The sequence below is a fragment of the Penaeus monodon genome, chromosome 28 (assembly GCF_015228065.2).
Source record: "Penaeus monodon isolate SGIC_2016 chromosome 28, NSTDA_Pmon_1, whole genome shotgun sequence".
Lineage (NCBI taxonomy): Eukaryota > Metazoa > Arthropoda > Malacostraca > Decapoda > Penaeidae > Penaeus > Penaeus monodon.
The window spans coordinates 27,805,033-27,805,342 of record NC_051413.1 but is presented as its reverse complement, the minus strand read 5'-3'; the positions used below and the strand labels follow the sequence as shown (position 1 = coordinate 27,805,342).

General features: G+C 53.2%; 1 protein-coding gene across 1 annotated transcript in view; it reads right to left on the bottom strand.

Moving 5' to 3' along the window:
- Window positions 1-6: 6 nt before the first annotated feature.
- LOC119591131 overlaps window positions 7-310 on the bottom strand; it is a 2,552-nt gene continuing 2,248 nt past the window's right edge. The window contains exon 4 of the mRNA XM_037939845.1: window positions 7-309. Coding sequence (XP_037795773.1) covers window positions 37-309 — 273 coding nt within the window. The 3' untranslated portion in view covers window positions 7-36. The remainder of the gene's footprint in view (window position 310) is intronic.

Sequence of the window (310 nt, the reverse complement as noted above, 5' to 3'; positions counted from 1 at the left end):
CATTGTGTCAAAAGTTGGTTTCTTTCTTCGTCTTCACTAAAAGTTAACCCTCTGAGAGAAAAGACATGTAACATTAACATCACAGCCTCCAAAGCTATTCCGATTCTCGCACACATTAGTACACGCTTGGAAATGAAGGCCTCCAACCGCGAATCCTACTAAGGCTCCTGGGTCTGGTGTGGGTGGCTCTGTAGTCGGAGGCGAATACAGGCCGCTGACGCCGCCCGCAGCGCCCACGAACTCCGACGACATAAACACCGGCACAAGACGGGTGATGTGCATGGTTCGGGGTGAAGGCTGCGCCGGCGGA